This window comes from Sarcophilus harrisii, chromosome 6 (assembly GCF_902635505.1).
Source record: "Sarcophilus harrisii chromosome 6, mSarHar1.11, whole genome shotgun sequence".
In the NCBI taxonomy this organism is placed as follows: Eukaryota; Metazoa; Chordata; class Mammalia; order Dasyuromorphia; family Dasyuridae; genus Sarcophilus; species Sarcophilus harrisii.
The window spans coordinates 139,402,454-139,419,822 of record NC_045431.1 but is presented as its reverse complement, the minus strand read 5'-3'; the positions used below and the strand labels follow the sequence as shown (position 1 = coordinate 139,419,822).

General features: G+C 34.7%; 1 protein-coding gene across 5 annotated transcripts in view; it reads right to left on the bottom strand.

Moving 5' to 3' along the window:
- Window positions 1-17,369, bottom strand: part of PDLIM5 (PDZ and LIM domain 5) — a 198,549-nt gene that overhangs the window by 44,488 nt on the left and 136,692 nt on the right. For all 5 annotated transcript variants that reach the window (XM_031943965.1, XM_003772866.4, XM_031943967.1 and 2 more), the window contains one exon: window positions 253-440. In XM_031943965.1, the coding sequence (XP_031799825.1) occupies window positions 253-440 (188 nt within the window). The remainder of the gene's footprint in view (window positions 1-252; window positions 441-17,369) is intronic.

Below are 17,369 nucleotides of genomic sequence, written 5' to 3'. Positions count from 1 at the left end.
AATCCAAGTTACCCAAGTAATTGTTTTTTAAAAAGTTTTTTAAAGTATTTAAATCAAATAATCCAAGTTACACAGTACAAGGTAAGCTTTTAAGGGTAAGGTTGTCTTTGCTTTCTACATTTGAGTCCCCACTGCTTAACATGGTGCTTGGCACACAGTGAGTACTTAATAAAAGTTTTTCTTTCCTTCAAATAGTAGTTCCACCCACAATCCCTATCCCAATAGCAGAAAACAAGATTTTCCTCTTTTTACCTGGTGGGTTCTGACGTTGCCAATTAGGTGACTTGATGACATTTGTGGATCCTGAAGGTTTGAAAGCTGCTGCAGTGGTGAGGCTGGCCACTCCAGGTCTAGAAGCAACATGACTTTCTGGGCCCTGTGACACGTTTCTGGATGAGGCCACAGTAGAAGCTGTAGGCTGGGAGGGATCCTGAATATTGCTAGGTAGGGACAGAAAGGAATAATTCATTTTTGGAGAGAATGCAGCAGTGCTAATAAAAGTCAGAAAAAAACCCCTCAAATCTGTATAATGCTTTAATAAAATAGTAATAATAAGAATAGGTGTCATAATCCTCTCATTTGAGATTCATAATTACCTAGTAAAGGTATTATCAAATGCAGTTTACAGATGTAGGAACTGAGGCTTGCAATTAAATAATCTGTCCATTGACTAAACCACTGTCTCTCTTTTCTCTCCTCTTCATTATTTTTCCAGTCCACCACACAATTTCTTTAACATTTTAAGAATGTTGTCACCCACATTTTGATGAGGTGAACAAATTAAGAAGAATCATTATCTCTGATTTATAAATGAGGAAACTGAGTTTCAATGACTTTTATACAGTTAAATAGCTAGTCCCAGTTGAAACCAAGCCTCAAGGCCCTCTTCCTACTCTAAGACTAATGTTTTTTTTTTTTTTTTTAACTAGACTCCTCCATGAAATTTTTTTTTAGCCTAACAAGCTAAGACAAAGTCTAAACACTGAGTCTAAATCTGAGGAATTGTCATTTTTTTTTTTTTTTTAAAGCCAATAATAAGCTACTGCCCTCTCCCTTTACTCTGGAAGTTCTTTAAATCTGATCTAAAGGAGCTCCTATTCAGTTTGAAATCAGGTTTGGCCTTGCTGAGAATAAGTGAGAGCAAGATCCTTTCAAATTAAAAATGCCCCACAGGATAAGGGTAGCAAAAAAGCAGAACTTAATATTAAAAAAAAAAAAATACAAGATCTCTATGTACAGGTTGGCTGAAATAATGTAGTTAAAAGTTTTTTTTAAAATTAGGATAATTAAAAGTAACTGTTTGTACATTTCTTTTTTTTTAATCTTGGTTGAGGATCTATCTATCTATCTGCCATTTTGGCAAATTACCAAAATTAATAAAAAAAAACTGTTATGTGGAAACTGAAGATTATAATTGAATAGTCTGCTCATTGACTAAATCACTGTCTCTACTTTCTCTCCTCTTTATTATTTTTTCAGTCCACCACACAATTTCTTTAACATGTTAAGAATGTTGTCACAACATTTTGGTCTCCAAACTACCACATTTTAAAAACCATTTTTATTTTCTTTAAAGCACAAAGACTTTTTAGATTCTTTTTTTTTCTGGTTTCAAATTCTCTCACTACTCTTTCTCCTTTCCCTACTCAATGAGAAGGAAAGAAAGTCTATTACAAATATATATATACACACACTCACACATATATTTATATATGTATATATATACATACACACATATGTACATATGCAAAACAAATTTCCTCATTAGCCATATTAGGGAAGGAAAGAAGGAAGTAAAGGAAGAAAAAGAGGAAAAAAATATGCTTCAGTTCAGAATCCATCTCTCTCTGGAGGTGGATAGTATTTTTTTTTTTAAACCATGAGTCCTTTGCAACTGTGATGGGTCATTATGCTGATCAGTTAGTATCTTTCACATCCTTACAATATGGGTTATGTGATGTTCTTCTAGTTCTGCATACTTCACTTTGCAATAGTTCATATAAAATCTCCCAGGTTTTCCTGAAACCATCCTCTTTGTCCTTTCTTATAATACAGCAGTATTCCATTACAATCATATACCACAAAACTTGTTCAGTCATTTCCCAACTGAATGAGCTTCCTCTCTGTTTCCAATTCTTTACCATCACAAAAAGAGCAAACAAGCAAGCAAGCAATTAATTACATGTTAATTTCAGTTTGCAAAAGTTATAGCATCTGGAATCAGATAAAGCAGCAGCAGCAACAGCTGTGATTCCTGAAAATAATTGCTGAAATTCTCATTAAATCAACCTGTCAGAGAGTGACACAGTCAGCCCCTTCAAGGGGAAGATCTTGTCGAACATCTTGTCTTTTTCTGAATAGTACTAATGTTTGCTAGCATTCCCAGCAATTAGTGATGACCAGGCAAGGCTCTTCTTCCCCTTTCTCTTGGCATTTTGGGGAAAACAGCTTTTATCTCTAGACTTGCTTCAATAGGATTGATTCCTAGTGCAGATATACATAGTTCTAATGCATTAAAATAGGGTTTGGTTATTTAGGGCTGGGGTCCATTCTATTTTACAAATTTGTTGTCTTTCTCAGTTATCCAGAAAAAATATAAAACTAGAGATTCATTTCAGTCCATTTTACTTTCCCCACCTCCCTCATCCAGTTCACCAGAATAATATTGGCTCCTAGAAGGTAGCCATTGTTCCCTTTTTGTCTTGACATTCAGAGCAGGTTCTTAATCTTTGCTGCTGTGGAGAACTGGTTGAGCTGTTGCAGATTTTTCTTCAAAATTTTCCTATTCCTTTCTGATATCCATTGCCAGAATCTTGAAATATGGCACTTCTCTTCATGGGTTTCTTCTAAACAACCTCCTTGCCAAGAGTCTCTTCTCTCTCCAAATCCAGCCAGCAACACCACAGAAAGATTTAATTAGCTAGCATTTTAAACACCACCCTAACCTTCAATCAAAGAAATAATTCCAGTGGCTTTTCTACAGTGGTACTTCCCAAACTATACAATGTAAATAATTTCAATACAAGTAATACTTTCCTTCTTAAATATTAAGAATGCATAGATGGTACTTTTCTGATGCAAAAATAAGTCTTAATTTCATAGAATCACATATTTAGAATTAGAAGGAACTATATAAACCATTTAGTTTATCTACTCTTATTACCTAGAAAAGAAACAAATGGCCTAAAGGGATTAAGCATCTTGTCTACGGTCATACAGGTAATAAATAAGTTTTAGAGAAAGATTTGAACTTAGCTCACAAGCCTAACCATCTCCTCCTGCTCTTATAATTAGGAACTCCAATTTGTTAATTTCTCCTCAAATACCCTTGTTTCCAAATTAATCCAGTTCCTTAACTTTTTTTTTTTTTTTTTTTTTTTTTTTGAGGCAATGAGGGTTAAATGCCTTGCCTAGGGTCATAAAGCAAATAAATGTCTAAGGCAGGATTTGAACTCAGGTCCTTCTGACTCCAATACCTGCTTTAATTTCTTAACCTCTACTCCATCATATGCAGGTGTATGAGAACGGTTGGGTGCGAGACCCCCTTCCCAATCCAATTAACTAATCAGAGACATCATTGGGTACAAAGAGAAAACATTTATTTAATACCTGAAGGGAGAAACCCAGACACACACTTGGGAGCCATCCCAACTCCTACCATGTGCTCCTGGAACCTGACCTGCTTCTGGCTTGTCCAGAGTTTAAAAGCAAAGACTCAAGCCTTTTCATTGGATAGACTAACAGGATATAACCATCCTTGACCAAAAATCACTAATGCTGGCTGTCTCCCACAGGTCATGTCACTTCCTGCAACTTCCTGTATCTCAAGTTCAAAGTCCATTCCTCCAGAGAACAACTGATTTCTCAAGGTCCCAAAGTAATCAGTCCCATTCACAGGGATGACCATAATTCTTGGCCATATCATCCCCTTGATCATATGTCATTACCTACTTTCTTCATAGATTCCTTCCCTGCCAATGTCACTCAAAAAGGTGTCACTGTCAGTATTAAGAGAACTTACATGTAGGAAATCACAAATCCTTGCAGTCGGTTATATCCAAAGAAACCGTGGAAATGTGGAGTTTGTTCACTCTTCATTTTTCCCTCTCCCAGATAAAGTCTGAAGTAAAATGCTAAATAAGTATGGCTCCTGGCTACTTAGATATATTCAGGGCTTTATGGTATTTTTAAAACCTCAAATGACAAATATAAATACCCATGTGTGTACATACACACATGCAGATACACACACTTAGAGCAATTACAAAAGTTTTAAAGTGACCTGAATTTACTACAAAAAAAAAAAAAATCAAATAATCTTCAGCATTCATGATGAAGGAAACAAAAGTTAACTTTCAATGTCAGCAACCTAATTTATCTTGAGTTTACATACCAGTAATACATTTGTTTAGTTATTTCAGCAAATAAAGTTCAGCTGCCAAAAGGGGACATCTGAAAGTCACTAGCTGGTGAGCAGGGGCTCAGTTCTTGAAATTGTATAAGATTTCATGTTTCAAGGTCTACTTGTTGTACTCCTCCTGTATAATCAGGCTTTGTGCTGCCTACTTTAGATCAGCAGTCAACTGACCGTCTTACTGATAAGGAAACAGTTAAGGTACAGTTAAATAATTTGGCCAAGTTTAAAGTGAAAGTTAGATGCAGTCAGAAGTAGAACTCAGGTCTTCTAGGTTTCCAACTCACAATATCCTGGAGGCTTCTGAAATTTGGAATTTACAAATTTTACATGTTCTTACTACATATCTAGTGGTTGGGGTTTTTTTCCTTTTATTTTGTGATTCCACTGAAATAGAGAACTTTTAACTCTAGTAATACAAGTATCTGCAGTTGCTTCACAACTTATGTTCTTAGCTTCAGGAGAGACTCTGGGAGGTTATATAATGTGACAAGAATTGAATAGCCATTATATTTCACAGATAGGCCTTGCACCAAGGGCTTACTGACCTCAAAGCTAGCTTTCCAGTCATGCTTCAGGATGCCTCTCTACTTCATTTTCTTAATGTCATAGTAAAACATCATTTATTCTGGGAACAAAAGTATAAATATCGTCAGGTTAAAAAGTAAGAGCTTTCTCATCTTAATTTCTATACTCTTTGAAAAAATATCTCTTTACATATGTATATATATATATATATATATATACATATATACACACACACACACACACATTTATATATAGATACACACATCTACACACACACACACACAAACAACTAGCAGAGTTTAGACTATGTAAACATCAATTCTGCTCTCATCCCCAACCACACTGCCTCTAAAATGAATTCATCAAAAAAGAAAAAAAAATCCATGGGAGAGATAAATCTATGCAGTGTCTTGAATGGATCATAAAACCAACATTCTCAATGGTAGTAACATCTCTTTCTGCCCAGTGCTTTCCTTCCTCTATAGCTAAATGAAAAGTAGCCTGCTGTAGTGGACAGAGAGCAAGACTGAGATCTGGACCAAAATCCCAAAGAGAAACACCTCTAACTCATCTTTAAACTTTCCACTTCTCTACTTTGTCATCTCAATCCCTCATCCTGAGCAGCAGCTCTGACTCAGCCTAATTGTAATCTATCCCAGTCCTGTATCAGCTTCCTCCAACCCCAGAGATCCTTCTTTTCTTACTCTTGTCCCTTGCTATGGTGCCTGTTGTAGGGAGCCAGAACTCTGAAAGGCTGTACTTGAATCTTAAGACAGCAGGGTGCTTGTGGTTAAGTACCTACTTGGTACTCAAGCACATACTTGATGTAATGTAATAATGTGGTCCATCTAGTTGGCGTATACTTAGGTTAATGTACTTCTCTGGGCAGAAAGAGATGGGATTTGGAAAAACTCAGAGTAACATTGAGAATGTTGGTTTTATGATGCATTCAAGCCACTGCATAGACTTATCTCTCCCATGGATTTTTTTCCCCTTTTTTGATGGATTCACTTTAGAGGCAGTGTGGTTGGGGATGAGAGCAGAATTGATGCTTACATAGTCTAAACTCCTCTAGTTGTTTGTGTGTGTGTGTGTGTGTGTGTGTGTGTGTAGATGTGTGTATGTATATAAACATATGTACAGAGAGATATTTTTTCAAAGAGTATAGAAATTAAGATGAGAAAGCTCTACAGCTGTGCAGGTCCAGTATGGTGTCGTAATATAGTCCTAATATAGTTGTACTGGGGCAGCCACAGAGAAGACTTCAGGCTCCGGACTCTAGAGTCCATTACAGCTTGTGGAAATTTGTGCATCACTGAAACGCACACACAGTGTATATGTATGTATATGTATATGTATATGTGTATACATGCATGTATATATGTATTTCTGGAACTCTTCCTCTGGACACTGTCTACCTGCTTCCCTTAATTGAAAACTGTTTTCCCCTGGAAGTTGCACATTCCTAACAGCTACTTATAATGTTTAATACATTCCCCCCTCTACCCAATCTCAGATATCCCAAAAGTTTCTATAATTCCTGCTTTCCATAGCCCCTGTAAGAACATTCTTACCCTAGCTACCATCATTCAACAACCTATCCTTTGAATATGATGCCATTACACTATGCCAAATGCTCCCCTTGCTTATTGCTATTATTTATTTAGCTTCTGGATACCTTTTTTCACAGCTTTAGCAAAGAGCTTCAACCATCATTCTCAGAGACTTCATTATCCACACTGCTAATTCACTGTCCTTACAATTCCTTATTCCCAACTCCTATGACCATACAATCCTTCCTCACCTACCTCACCTAGACTCTCTAAGCTTCTCAGCTCAAATACCACTTTCTTTCTACTTGAAGCATTTCTTGAACCCTATTGCTCAGAGCCCTGTAAAATCTTAGTTGGAACTCGTGACCTAGCTTATAGTGCCCCTTCCTTTTGGCAAAGCGGACTTTGTATTCTTATTTATTTTATTATACTTTCAGTTCCAAATTTTCTCACTTCCTCCAACTCTGACCCCATCCATTGGGAAAGCAAGAAATACAAAATTCATTATAAATAAAAACTCAGGTGAACTTTATTTCCACATCAGGCATTCCCTCCTTTCCCCCAAAAAAAGAAAGGAAAGGGAGTGTGGATAGCAATTTTCATAATTAATCCTTTGGAAATGCAGTGAGTTATTATGTTTATCAGAATTACTACCTCAGATGATTATCATTACAATATTGTTGGTACTGTGTAGATTGTTCTCCTGGCTCTATATGCTTCATTTTGTATCAGTTCATATAAGTCTTCCCAGATTTTTCTGAAATTATATCCTTTATCATTTCTTAGTATTTCATCATATTCATATAGCTTAATTTTTTCAGCCATTTTCCAACTGATAGGCATCCCCTATGCCTATAAATATAAATATTTTTGTACATATGGGTCCTTTTCCTCTTTTTTTTTTTTTTTGATCTCTTTGGGATATAGACCATATAACAGTTTTGCTGGCTCAAAGAAGTATACAGAACTTAATAGCATTGGAGCATAGTTTCAAATTGCTTTTCAGAATGGATGGAATGGAGTTCATAACTCCATCAACAATATATAAGTGCATCTATTCTTCCATATCCTCTCTAAATTTTACATGATTTTTTATTTACTTTGTACTTTGTAATATATTGGTGTATATATATACGACTTACCCTTACAAATTGTAAATTTCTTGAAGGGAGGGAACTATTTAATTTTTGCATCTAATCTCAGTGCTTTGCACACAGTAGACAATTTTAAAATGCTTATTTCATCTCCATTTCTTTTTTTAAAAAGTTTTTTTAATTATAGCTTTTTATTGACAAAACATATGCATGGGTAATTTTTCAACATGGACCCTTGCAAAAACTTCTTTTCCAACTTTTCCCCTCCTTCCCTCCAATCCCTCTCCTAGATGGCATGTAGTCCCATACATGTTAACTATGTTAAAGTATATGTTAAATACAATATAAGTATACATATTTATAAAGTTGTCTTGCTACACAAGAAAAACTGGATTTAGAAAGAAGGTAAAAATAACCTGGGAAGAAAAACAAAAATGCAAGCAAACAAATAACAGAAAGAGTGTAAATGCTATGTTGTGGTCCACACTCATTTCCCAAGGTTCTTTCACTGGGTATAGCTGGTTCTGTTCATTATTGATCGATTGGAACTGATACGGATCCTCTCACTGCTGAAGAGAGCCACTTCCATCAGAACTGGTCATCATATAGTATTGTTATTGAAGTGTATAATGATCTCCTGATTCTGCTCATTTCACTTAGCATGAGTTCATAGAGTTCATAGAAGTCTCTCCAAGCCTCTCTGTATTGATCCTGTTGGTCATCTCTTACAGAACAATAACATTCCATAACATTCATATATCACAATTTACTCAGCCATTCTCCAATTGATGGGCATCCATTCAATTTTTAGTTTCTAGCCACTATAAAAAAGGGCTGCCACAAACATTTTTGCACATACAGGTCCCTTTCCCTTTTTTTAAAATCTCTTTGTGATATAAGCCCAGTAATAACACTGCTGAATCAAAGAGTATGCAGTTTGACAACTTTTTGAATATAGTTCCAAATTGCTCTCCAGAACGGTTGGATACGTTCACAACTCTACCAACAATGCATCAGTGTCCCAGTTTCCCCACATTCCCTCCAACATTTGTCATTATCTTTTCCTGTCATCTTAGCCATTCGGAAAAGTGTGTATCTCAGAATTGTCTTAATTTTCATTTCTCTGATCAATAATGATTTGGAAAACCTTTTCATATGGGTAGAAATAGTTTCAATTTCATCATCTGAAAATTGTCTGTTTGTATCCTTTGACCATATATCAATTGCTCCATCTCCAACTCAATATAGCCATAAACTACTTTCTTTAAATTGTTTTACGTTCAAGATCCGTATCTCAGAAACTTCTGGCCCTCTATCTCTCCAACTTTCTGGCTCATTCCAAACCTGTTCCTTTCAGCCTTTCTATCATACCTATTCCTATTCACACACATTATACTCTCATCAGGCTACTATCTCTATTCCTCATTTTTGCCCCATTCTTTCCTGATTCCATGCCTTTGCTCACAATATGACCTTGATTTAAAATGGTTTTCTTACCCATTTTTATTTGTTTATGCCCTTCCCTTCCCTCGTGGCCAAACTTCAGGCCTCAGGCCTCTTTCACAAAACTTTCTTTGCCTTCATCTCCCTGCTTTCAAAATTAAAGTGTTTTTTTTCTTCCTGTATTATTTTATATTCCTGTATTATTGCTTCTTGAATGTCTCCTTTGTACACTCTTCCTTTTAACAGATTATGTGTAATATAAAATTTCCAAATTAGAAACTTAATAAAAGCTTCTATGTTATATATATTTTTGTGTTCTTACTGTCTGACACATTACTTTATAAATATTGAAAAATTAGGAAATATATGATTAATCTGTTGATTTGAATGACTTAGCACTTGCAGTCTCATATTGTTAATTATTAATTATTAATTCAACCTTTTTATCTCCTGAACTCATTCATGAGTTCCTTGAGGGAAAAATATTGATTTCATACTGATTTTTATACAGTACTTTGCACAGGTCTTGTTTTTCTTTTTTAGTAGAACTAATCAAAGAGATGTCTTCTACACTTCAATGTTAAGAAAAAGATCTTTATAAATAGCAAGCACTTAATAAATAACCAGAATGGTTTTTAACCAGGGAATTGTGCACAGATTTGTGGGGAAGGAGAGAAGGAGGTATTCTCCATTTTTAGTAAAAAGACAATTCATAGAAACTTACTAAAATTAGAATGAAAGGTGATGTGCAAATAAATGAATGATTTACTAAGAACTTATGTGTGAAGCACTGAGCTGAGCTCTAAGAATACTAAGAGAAAAGTTTAAACAGGTTCTGTTCTCCAGGAACCTATGTTTTACTGCAAGGGGCAAACATATGGAAGATTAAGTCCAAAGGAAAAGCCCTATGGGGTTTTTGACATTTTATCTTTCCTTTGAGGTACCCTGATTCTTCATCTTGTTTGGCTTGCCATCAATCTATGGATTTATTAACTCTTCACTGTCTCTCTCTCTCTTTTTGTGTGTCTGTCTCTCTCTCAGAGCAGTGTATGTCTGTGTATGTGTACCTAATTATTACATCAGATTCCTTGGTGAGGAAACCAGCAACTGCTTTGGTAATCCAAAATAATAGTCATACCTAAGGCATGACTTGCTCACACAGTGCCTGTTTGTATGATAGGAAGGACTTTCCCAGCACTTTCCACTTTCCCTTTCCTCCTTACAAATCTCCAGAGAACACGTGAGTTCTATTTTTGAGTTGTTCTGAGGATGAGAGCAATTGTACAAAAAAGCTTTCTGGGGAAAGTAAGAGCAAGTTGTAGACCTTTTTATTGGATTAAAAAATGACTACATGTTCAGAAAGCAATTAATAAGATGGCTTATGCATGCTAAAAAAAGAAACTGGTATCTGGGACAGAAGTGAAGACATGAGACTGAATTAAGAAAAATAAATTTATAGGAAGAAAAATGACAGTTGTGAATCATATCAGAGAATTAGTCCTGAAGATTCTTTAAGTGTTCTGGAAGAACAAGACATTTATTTTTATTTTAGATTTGTTATTGAAGCTATCCATTATGCAAAGTTGTGGCTAACTTTGAAAAGTAATATAATTGGGGATCTCTCCAAAAACCAAAACCATTTTGATACTCTAAACTATGACTCTCTAGTACCATCTGGTGGACACACACCAAAATTCTTGCAGTCTTCTTAGAGGAGGAATTCTTTTATATGCTGAGGCTGAAGGTTTGTTCCTGAGATGACAGTTTTGTGACAGCTAACACAGAAGAAAAGGTCTCCAGTGACTGAAGGAAGCTGTATAAATTACTAAGTCATGAGCCACCCAGCTATGAAAAGAACAGTGATTCTTTCACAGGTAAGGGAGTTAAGTCAAATGTTTCTTCATAAATGTTCTTTAGGTTGAGACATTTGTTGAGTTTTGAAACATATTCTGACCTGAGCTAAGTAACCATGTGGTTGTACTAGAACGTTTTATAATGGATTTGTTATGGACATAAGTAGAAAAGGACACTGTTAGAACTACCTTGTTTGACTGAGCCACAGGTTGGTTCTGAAGCATTTTCAGATAGCTGGAAAAATAAATGCCATTAACCCCAAAATCTCTTTATATGTCACTCAAAGAAAGTCTCAAATGTCTTACTGTGAAAATTAAATAAATAAATCCAAGAATTTCTTTCTAGGAAAAGGTGGTGAACTTAGTAAATCTGGGAAGGATAAATACTGTGTTGATTCAGATAAAATAAAATATACTAACACGATAGTTACATGAAATTAATTGTTCTCATTTACTTTTAGTTTTCTATTTTTTATATTCCATGTCTTTTTTAGACATTGTTTCCCTTCCCTGATTATCCACTGTATGAAGTCTAGAAGGATTTTAAGTTTTCTTATATCCCATTACTGATTAACTGACAAGTATAATCATTCAAACATCTTAATGTAAACCAGATCTCAAAATTGTTGATGAGTAAATATAAATAATTAGAAGGTTACATGATGTATGATATAGTTATATGGTATGCATTTATATATATTATTGTTATTTGTGCAATTTATATATTATATATATATATATAATGCATTTATATATTATATGAGATACAGTCAGTGTCAGAATGGAAGTATACAACAATATGTCAGCTAAGATAAAGGCGAGCTAATATTTAAACCAGAAAGATAAAATGTGGTATAGCTTAAAACCGTGTTTCTACTAACATCAAGAAAAGCAGAGTGAGTAGATTCTTGGGAGAGATGAATCATATGTCAAAAAAGTAATCAAATGTCACACAAATTGTAAGAAACTAAACAGAGGTTTAATAGGAAAAAATAGTGCAGATTAGGAAAGTTAGGGAAAATTAAGGATAAAAGATAACTTTAAAATCCCCACAATTTGAGGACATAAACAGAAGTTACCTTCATAGTTGACTATGTTGCAGTTTCAATAATAAATGGGTGATGAGGCTTTTTTAAAAGAAAACAAGAAAATAGGATTAATATTATTTTATTCAGGTCTGGTCATGCCTTTTTTAGAGTACTCAAAACTTAGTGAACCATGCTATAGATGGAAAGATGACTGGAATAGCTATTAGAATCCTTAGGTCTGAATCCCCATTCTGCTAACTATAACCTGGGTGACCTGGGATGAATCCTGTAACCACTAAATCTCCATTTCTTCACCTATAAATAAAGAAGTATTGTGGGGTACCCCCATTCTTAATCTGAGTCTTAAATTCAAAGTGAAAAATGGAGGGAGAGTTTTAGATAGAGCTAGAAAAGAAATGAATATAGTGCAAAGGGAAGAAGATGAGTGTAATGGCCAGAACTCTGTTGTTGAAACAAGGATTCTTACAAGGTGTTAACTCAGTGGAATTGATGAGACAATGGTTATCTAGGTTAGCAGGGTGATTAATAGTTCTCTAGTTCAGTATGACTGATTTAGTCTTACAACAAATAATGGTTCCCTAGTGATATAATGATTGGTTTATACTTAGTAAACTGCATATAAGCTGGGACAAACTCAGCCAGAGAGATTCATTCCATCTCCCACCTTTGTGGTGGCCGGAGGCTGGAGCACAAGCTCTCGGAGCCAAGGAGAGACATTCCATCTTTGATCAGGCTCCTGATGGCTCTCCTTCATTTCTCCACTGAACCAAGTCCCATCTGAAGGATCTCCAGAAAGCTATCCAGGTTCCCAGTGAAGGAGACAGACTTTGAAGGAGATAATAAAGAATTTGGAATTTATCCTTGGCTATTCTTGTGGTGATTATTACTCTGCTGAAAGGAAGGCTAGTCTAGAGACTTCCAGAAAACCAACCAGAACATTACAGATGAGTACTTATATAGCTCCTACACTATGTCTGGCCCTCTGCTAAATACTTTGTAAATATTATCTCATTTGATGCTCACAATGAGATTTGATCTCATTGAGGTAGAAGTTGGCATTGTCAACATATATAATTAAGGAAACTGAGGCAAACAGAGGGTAAGCAACTTGCCCAACTACCCCATGGTTAATAAATGTCTGAGATTGAATTTGAATTAGATCTTCTTGATTCCAAGCACAGCACTTCACTCCATCCACTGCACTAAAAGCTAACTCTATAGTAAAATGGATTTTAAAAAAAAAGTCCTAAAGAGTGGAAGCCTTGGAGTCACAACTTCTTTCAAGTATTAATTCCCTGAAGGAGAATCACATTTCTTTTAGTTATAGGGGTAGCTAGCCTGGGGTTCACCAACTTTCCAAGTAGTCTGGAAAAAAGTCTAAAATGCTTTCTCTTCTTATATGTGTCTTCTGACTTCCTTCAAAGCCTAACTAACAGCCCAACTTCCCCTATAGATCTTTCTCAAATTCACTCGATATTACTGCCTTCCCACAAAAACAGGGGCAGGAAAGTTCTGCCTGTCGGCCATAAAAGACCCACAAAATCATTTGCTAAGGCAATTACAGGCAATCATGAGCTGAAAGCTAAGTAGAATAACCTCTCACTGCTTGAGTTTTATAAGTTGATCATTTTGCATAACTTACAAATGATGCTATAAATATCCAAATAGCCCTTAGCAGAAAAAAGGTTCCCCACCCTTGCCTAAGATTACCTATTTATTCTAAATATATCTTGTGTGTACAGTGGTTTATGTACTGTCTCCTTCATTAGATTATGAATTCCTTGAGGGCACAGTCTTTTTCCTTTCTTTGTATCCTGAAAACTTAATAGTGTCTTGAACATATCAAACACTTAATAAATGCTTGCTGACAATGATTTCAGGGGATCTATGAACTTGCTTGTGGAAAAAATTAATCTTTATTTCCATATATTTAATATATTTTGTAACCCTGAGCATTTTATTTTATGTATATATGTATATATATATATATGTATATATATGTATATATATGTATGTATATATATATATGTATATATATATATATATATATATGTATATAAACATTTTGTCCAGAAATGGCCTGTAAGTTTCACTAGATTGCCAAAGAGACACAGCATCCATGACACAAAAAGAATTCTGCGGGAGTCCCTAAATGTCAAAACAAGGCACTAGGTAGCAGTGTTATCCTACTCGGTCATAGTATTTCTAAGGTAAAGTCTTTTAATTGATAACAAAAGTTCAATGTTAGCCTCCTCCAGATAAAGAACTGGTGGCATCTATATACTGGTATTTTTTTTTTTTTTACTTTCTTTCCCCCTTTAATTTTTTTTGGTCCAACTTTCCTTCTTCAAAAAGACTAATATGAAAATATATTTTATGTGATTACATATGTATAACCTATATCAGATTGTTTTCCATCTCAAGGAGGGAGAAGGAAGGAAGGAAAAAAGATTTGGATGTCAATACTTTTAACTTAAAAATTGTTTTTACATGTAACTGGGAGGAATAAAATATTTTAAAAATAATAAAGATTAATATTTCCTTTTATTAAAATATATTCATGCAATTTCTTGAGTGGAGGATGATAATGTACAGACAAAACATTTCTCTATAAACTCAGCTTTGTTCTAAACCAAGTTTTAGAAATAACAAGATAATTGATTGGCATCCTATGTCTCCTATAAACTATTTTTCTGTTATTTACATACTTAACTTCAGATGTCATAGTAACATAGATTTAGAACAAGAAGCTACTTTAGAGTCAATTATCCCTCCCTCTTTCTCCTCAGAATAGGAAACTAAAGTCTGAGACAGGAAAATGATTTGAAATCACACAGGTGACTTCGGAGAATAAAGAAAGATGTAAACCAGGTCCTTGATTCAGTTCACATACAGAGTGCTATCCATTGGACCTTGCTGGCCACCCAACTTAAGTTATAATTCTATGCTGATTATTTTTCTCTGATCCAAGAATCTCAATAGTTATGCTTGCTCACATATTCTCTTAAAATCCGGTTTTCCAATGCTACCATGCAACCAATTAGGCCCCACTCAAATTAATTCAATTGCCATCTTTTAAGTAAATAGTTAAGATTTCCCACTTCATCAACAGAAAGAAATAGATTTCCTTTCTACTATTAAATACATAGTCTTATAGTTCATCTTTTTTTTGGGGGGGGGGGCTGAGGCAATTGGGGTCAAGTGACTTGCCCAAGGTCACATAGATAAGAAATGTTAAGTGTCTGAGGTCAGAGCTGAACTCAGGTCCTTCTGACTTCAGAACTGATGCTCTATCCACCTCGCTTCCTCTATAGCTCATTTTCTTGTGAGGAATGAAAGAAAACTGCTGTCTACAAATGTCACAGAGATTTATTTTTGACTGAAAAACTTCTTTTCAACATGACCTTGAGGAATAAAGAATTTTATCAGTCCAGGTTGAGTATGCTTCTGTCAAACATTTCCCACTTTTGGCTGCTTTATTCTGATATGTGATAATCATTTGGGAAGGATGATTCCTCCTGGGTAGCAGACAAAATTGCTAAGTACGAGAAATCTCCAGTATCCATGCAGACAGAAATGGCTTTTAAGGAAGAAAAACATTTCCTTTAAAAAATGGACAACATTAGCCCTGGAAATGGGAGTGAAAGGGTCTTAAAAGAAGACTATAACCAGCTGTTTTTCCTCTCAAATGAAAAGAGAACCAGAGGAAAAACAACATAAGATTTGATGATAAAGACTATATTAAACACTGAAGCGTGCTGTTGAGGGAGATTCTGTACTCTCTTTGTTTAAAGCCATGCATAGGACTCAGAAGTTTACCTGTGATGTATGGCTGGTAGGATGACTCATTTCATAAGTTTCTCTGCATTCCACATATCAAGAACACTTTCTTCTATCAAACCTCGGTGGATTTCTCAATATTAGTTGATCTCTGATTAAGTTTGAAAATGTCATGCTTTTTCTCTTAGGTAAGTGTTTTCTGGGTTTTTTGTTTTGTTTTGTTTTTGTTTTTTTGCTTTTTTATATTTTTAAATAAGAAAAGAATATTAATGTTTCTGGAGTTCAATGAATTACGCAAGGTCACATAATTAGTAAGTGCCGAATGTCTGAGGCTGAATTTGAATTCAGGTCCTCTTGACTTCACAACTGGTGCTCTATCCACTGTACCATCTAACTGCCCTGATTCTCAATACTTTTCCTCTTGATTATTGGTAAAATCCTCTATTTGGTCTTCCAGCCTTCTCTTCTACAACATATCTTCCAGGTGGTTTACAAAATAACTTTCTGAAAGTATAAATTCTACTAGTCATGCTTTCCTACTCACTTTATTTCTAGGATAAAAAAAAGTAAAATAAAATCTTTTTTAAAGCTTTTTATAACCTTGTTACAATTTACTTTTTATTTCCCTCCATATCCTAGCAAGTCAATCCAAATTGATCTGGTTACTTCTGATCACATACATACTATCTTTTATTTCTTATTTATAGTCTTTCTCCTGTCCTTGGTATCTTATTTTTGCACATCTATGACTCATAGAATGTCTAGCTTCCTTCAAATTTCACCTCAAGTACTATCTACTATGTGAAGTCTTTCTAGTTCCCCTTGCTGCTAGTACTTCTAACTCCCATTCAAAATGCCTTGTGTATATGCACTATCTATACATCTTTCTCCTTATATAATATATGCTCCTGGAGGGCAGAATCTGTTTAATTTTTGTCTTTGGATCCTCAGCACTTAGCACAGTGTCTGGTTGTATAGAATAAGTGATTAATAAATATTTATTTATTGACTTTAATGAAGAATAATAATTAGAACTGCATGAAATGAGATCGTGCTTTATATGCCATCTGCCACAAAGCAGATGTTCCTATATTAATGTAGCTAAATAGAAATTTAGATGTAGCAATGTCACATCTCAGCTTTTAGGACTCAGTGACAAAGCTATTAGTTTCAATTTAAGCAAATCCTAGTTAGTTAGAAAAATGAAAAGCTTTCCCAAGCATCCTGAAAATAAATATAAAATCAGTATAAGAAAAATAAATACAAATAAATATTTGTAAATATGATCTTCCTTTCGACAGTCAGCTAGCCTTCAACTGGACATCTTTGGCATTACAATAACTTATACTGAAATAAATAGTTCACTTATTTAACTGTTTCCATGATGACCTTAAAAAAAAATACTGGGATAAATTGACTTGAACTCATTTAAAGCTCCAAGACATTCCTCTTACCTCTTAATCTCTTTTGGTAGTCAGTGTCCTCCATATTTGTTCTTTTCATTTTGAAAATAATTTTTCATGAAAGAGAAGATAGAAACAAATTTAACCTCTTCTCTGTTGTCTACTACCATTACACAATTTATACCTCTTATTCTCCTTTATTATTCAAAGTAGATCTCTTTCTTGCTTTAAACAGGATTTTATTTTCCCCTT